Source organism: Pistacia vera, unplaced genomic scaffold, assembly GCF_008641045.1.
Source record: "Pistacia vera cultivar Batoury unplaced genomic scaffold, PisVer_v2 Contig555, whole genome shotgun sequence".
NCBI classification, from domain to species: Eukaryota; Viridiplantae; Streptophyta; class Magnoliopsida; order Sapindales; family Anacardiaceae; genus Pistacia; species Pistacia vera.
In genome coordinates, this window is record NW_022196396.1 from 377,284 (window position 1) to 382,098 (window position 4,815).

The 4,815-nt window shown below is 34.0% G+C and overlaps 1 protein-coding gene across 1 annotated transcript; it reads right to left on the reverse strand.

Moving 5' to 3' along the window:
• Positions 1-2,658: 2,658 nt before the first annotated feature.
• LOC116108144 (uncharacterized mitochondrial protein AtMg00810-like) lies at positions 2,659-3,597 on the reverse strand. The gene is made up of 2 exons (XM_031394418.1): positions 3,528-3,597; positions 2,659-3,371 (listed from the first exon to the last, which is right to left on the reverse strand). The coding sequence occupies exons 1-2, from the start codon at positions 3,595-3,597 to the stop codon at positions 2,659-2,661; spliced, it is 783 nt and encodes a 260-aa protein (XP_031250278.1).
• Positions 3,598-4,815: the final 1,218 nt, after the last annotated feature.

Consider the following 4,815-nt stretch of genomic DNA (forward strand, 5'->3'; position numbering starts at 1 on the left):
AGTAAATTAATGTTTTCTCAAGTTCAAATTGCTTACTTAAACATTAAAGATGTAATATTGACAACCTCATCGATGTCCTCAACGACAATAGTATTCATCTTATGTGGTTACAAGAAACCAGACTAGGGTTCAACTACAGTTAAAGTAGTAGTCGCGATCAATGCTCCAACCATTGTCAAACTACTCAGGGATCGGCTTATGGAGTTGTGGAAACATACAGACTAAAGCCATGTCATGATATTCTAGTCTGTTTGGTATGAGCCGGTCCTTGATTTCTAGTTCAGGACAATTGTGAGTGCAAAAGTTGCTCATCTTCCTTTTGACATATGTCTCATTGCACGAAAATTATATCAAATTATAACGGAACATGTATTAAGTGAAGGGTCAACGCACTAACGAGGGGCGTTATCACCTGTTTTATATAAATATACAATGTTATTAATCTGAATTTTCATTTGAAGTCTAAACAACTAGAGTTTTTTAACTTCGATATGAACCTATAAATGATGGTTATACATCATTAAATAACAATGTTCTCTTTCTCGATTCATAAATTGTGGTTTTGAGAGTTGAAAATGATATTTTCAAAATCCATCAAATCGATGAATCACAAATTCACACCATAAAACCTAATATCCACTCAATTAACAAAAAATAAAAAAAATACTCTTAAGTAAATCATTTCATAATTTACTATTAATCATGTGACAATTTGGTAGAAAATAAGATTCTACGTGGCATAATATAATTAATGGTAAAAGAGGTTACGATGGTCTTCCTCACATTAGATTAGCCTTACATAAGACTCACTTCTACTTTTTCCACAAAGAGTTGAAACCCTGGATCTTCGGTTCACCACTTGGACTTGAAAGCTCTCCGCCTTGTCGCCGGTCACTGATCTTGCCGGCGCATTATTGCCGTCTGGCCTTTATTCTCTTCATTTAGTAATTTACTTTAGTATTTCACTAATTTTATGTCATTTCTGATCAAAATTTGAACTCGCAGGTTTAAGTTAAACTTAATTTGATAATTACATTATGCATTAAAGTAACAATTCTGATGGACTAGCATTTTGGAATGTTCATAGATGGATATTTGATTTGAAAGTTTCCGATAATTAAAAACATAATAATAATTCTGAATTGGACTAGCATTTTATTCTAAGTTTCTGGTCTTATCTCGAGTTTGTAATTGATTTCTATAAGATTCATTGTTCAGATATTTGCTTTTACTTTTTGGAGTTTGATAATGATTTTCAAAGTGATTGATTTTTGGTTTTCTGGCGTGCCATTTCATCCAATCTAGCCATGTTTGAGTTTACATGTAAGGTTTTGTTCATGTTTGCTGATTGAAAGATTAATAGCTGAATTGAAAAGAGAACTAAAGCAGTGAACGAATTAAGAGAGAAAAGAAAAGAAAAATTTGTTTCAAGTGTTCTGTTATTGAAAAATTGGTAAAGCAGATAAGTTACAGACGACTTTATATAGTCTGTTACAACTTTTGTTTCTTTACAAAAACAACCCTACTCAACTTCTAATCTTTGCAGAAACAACCCTGCTTCTTATACTTATTCCAATATCTTCCCGTAAACCAAAGCCCATAAACTGATTAAGTTAATCTATCTTGATCAATATCTTCTCGTAAGCCAAAGCCCCTAAACTGACTTTATTACTCTTTCTTAATCAATATCATTCATCACAAACAACAATAAATTTTTGCAAAATTCCACTGCATTCCACTTGTATCACAAAACAGATTTCATTCCACTGCATCACAAAATAGTAGATTTCATTCCACTGCATCATAAAACAGCTTTCATTCCACTGCATTTCACTGCATCACAAAACAGATTTCCTATTGCAGAGACTCCAAACCATATCTCCTTACTGCAAAATCTTACAGCTTCACAAACAACAAACCAAGTTTCTATAAACTGAAAAAAAAATAAAAAATTCCACTGCATCACAAACAACAAACAAACTGAAAAATTCCACTGCATCACAAACAACAAACAAACTGCAACATTCCATTGCAAAATCCCACAGCATCACAAACAACAACCAAACTATAACACTCCACTGCAACACAAACAACAACCAAGCTGCAACATTCCACTGCAACATTCCATTGCAAAATCCCACATCATCACAAACAACAACCAAGCTGCAACATTCCACTGTAACACAAACAACAACCAAGCTGCAACATTCCACTGCAACATTCCATTGCAAAATTCCATAGCATCACAAACAACAACCAACCTACAACATTTTCACTGCATCACAAAACAGATTTCCTGTTGCAGAGACTTCAAACCATATTTACTGCTGCAAATTCTTACTGCATCACAAACAAAAATTTCTGCACAAAATCCTACTACATTACAAACTATATCTCCTAACTACTCTCCTAACTATTGTGAATACTGGTTGCAAGCTCAGATGTGACAGTTAGCTTCTCCCTTAGCATAGCAAACCGTAAACAAGGAAGGACTTTAGTTAGGATATCAGCTATCTGATATTCAGATGAAACATACTGCACATTTAACAACCTTTTTGTAACTAATTCCCTAACAAAATGTACATCAATTTTGATGTGCTTTGTTCGGGCATGAAACACCGGATTTGAGGATAATGCCCCAGCACTCATGTTATCACATCATATGATGGGAGTGTTGTTTATATGAATGCCAAGTTCCTTGAATAAGTTCTGAATCCAAACAAGTTCAGTGGCTGTTTGACTAAGAGATCGGTATTCAGCTTTTGTAGAAGATAAGGACACTACCTTCTGTTTTCTAGATGACCATTGGACCAAGTTACCTCCAAAAAATACATTGTACCCACTGGTGGATCTCCTATCAATTTCATCTCTAGCCCAATCAGCATCTGAAAATGCTTCTAAAGTAAAGGGCTGTTTCTTGGTAAAAAGAATACCATGCTGCAATGTTCCCTTGACATATCTAAGGATTTTTTTACATGCTGTCCAGTGAGCTTCAATGGGCTGCTGCAAAAATTGACTGAGCTTATTGACAACAAAAGCTAAGTCTGGCCGAGATAGTGTCAGATATTGAAGTCCACCAATGACACTTCTATACAGTGTAGGTTGTTCAAACACCTTACTATCCTCCTTGCCAAGTCGAAGACCAGTAGCCATGGGAGTGGAACAAGGCTTCGAATCTGCCATTCCTGCCTTAAGGAGAAGATCATGTGCATATTTGGTCTGGGACAGCAGTAAACCAAAATCATTTCTCTTTACCTCAAACCCCAGGAAGTACTGCACTGTTCCAAGAGTTTTGAGAGCAAATTTGCTATTCAAGTTAGCAACTAAGCTTGATATGAGCTTAGAATCATTCCCTATTACGAGGATATCATCTACATACACTAACAAATACATTAATTTGAAATCCTTTTTGTAAAAAAATAAACTCACATCTGAAACAGAATTTTCAAAACCCCAACTGATCAAGGCAGATTTGAGTTTATCAAACCAAGTTCTAGGAGCTTGTTTTAGACCATACAAGGCTTTACAAAGTTTGCAAACCTGCTCAGGATGACCCTTGGCTGCTGCAGTACCAGAATATCCTTCAAGAGGAAGCATAAAGACAGTTTCAATTAATTCCCCATTCAGGAACGCATTATTAACATCCAACTATTGGATTTCCCAATTTTGGTGCACTGCATAGGATAACATGACTCTGATTGTGGCTGCTTTAACAACCAGAGAAAATATGTCGAAATAATCTAAATCGGGTGTTTATTGAAAGCCTTTAGCCACCAACCTGGCCTTATACCTTTGAAGTGTCCCATCAGAGTTTAATTTTGTTCTAAACACCCATTTGCATCCTACAATATTCATTCCCTCTTCATAAGGNAAATGCTCAAACTAAGTCAACAATATCTATTATTATGAATTCACTCAACTAGATTTCTACCCATTTATAATAATAGATATTGTTGAGTTAGTTTGAGCATTTTTAAGATTGATAAGGATATGAATGATGGGATTGGGTGAATTCTCTGGCTGTTAATGGAAACTTGTTTATTTAGCTGAAAGAATTGACCTTGAAGTTGATTATTATTATGAGATGTTGCAATCATTAAATTGGTCATGATTTGCAGTGATAGCTAATTTGATCAAAATTAATGAAATGACTTCAATGGAATCCATCTCAGCAAGCGAAACAAATCACTAGACTCTGAAGTAGCCAAGTAGAATAATTAAGCAAGCGAAAGCAAAAGCCTTGCAAAAGAAGCCACACATATATCACAAGCTTCACAGTAAAATAAGACTCTCTATATTGCAAAATTTTGTTTATTTCTTTTTGTGGATTTGACATTTTTCCTTTTTGAGTTTTGATATTTATGGATTACCAACTTTGTTGATTTTTCATCAACTTTTCTTTAAGTTTCAATTGAATATAAAAGTGGAAACTCGTCATTTGGGCATCAATAATTTACTCTTTGATTTTTCCTACTTATTTTAATATAAAATAAAATTATATGTCTTAAAAACACGGAGGAAAATGCAAGATAGTAAACCATCAATTTAATTAATATTCTGTAAAATAAAATTTTAGCCAAATTCATGGTACTATGAATCTAAGAATGTCTATCTTTTAATAGATCTCTCACATGGCAGATTTCAGTTTAGATTTTAGAAAGATTAGGAGATACGTCGACATAAGAAAATGATTATTTTATATATGTAACTTACTGTTCATGAATTTTCTCAAAGAAAAGGAGGGGTAGAGTTGGTTAATTATACTTTATTATTATGCACCAAAAATAATGAGGAGAGATTGATTGTACACTTGGA

Excerpts from the sequence above, each read along its gene's own strand:
- LOC116108144 (XM_031394418.1), bottom strand. The coding sequence starts at position 3,597 with ATGCTTCCTCTTGAAGGATATTCTGGTACTGCAGCAGCCAAGGGTCAT. Across the intron at positions 3,372-3,527 it reads TGAGCAGGTTTGCAAACTTT|ATGATATCCTCGTAATAGGG; the intron begins GTAAAGCCTTGT and ends TAGTGTATGTAG.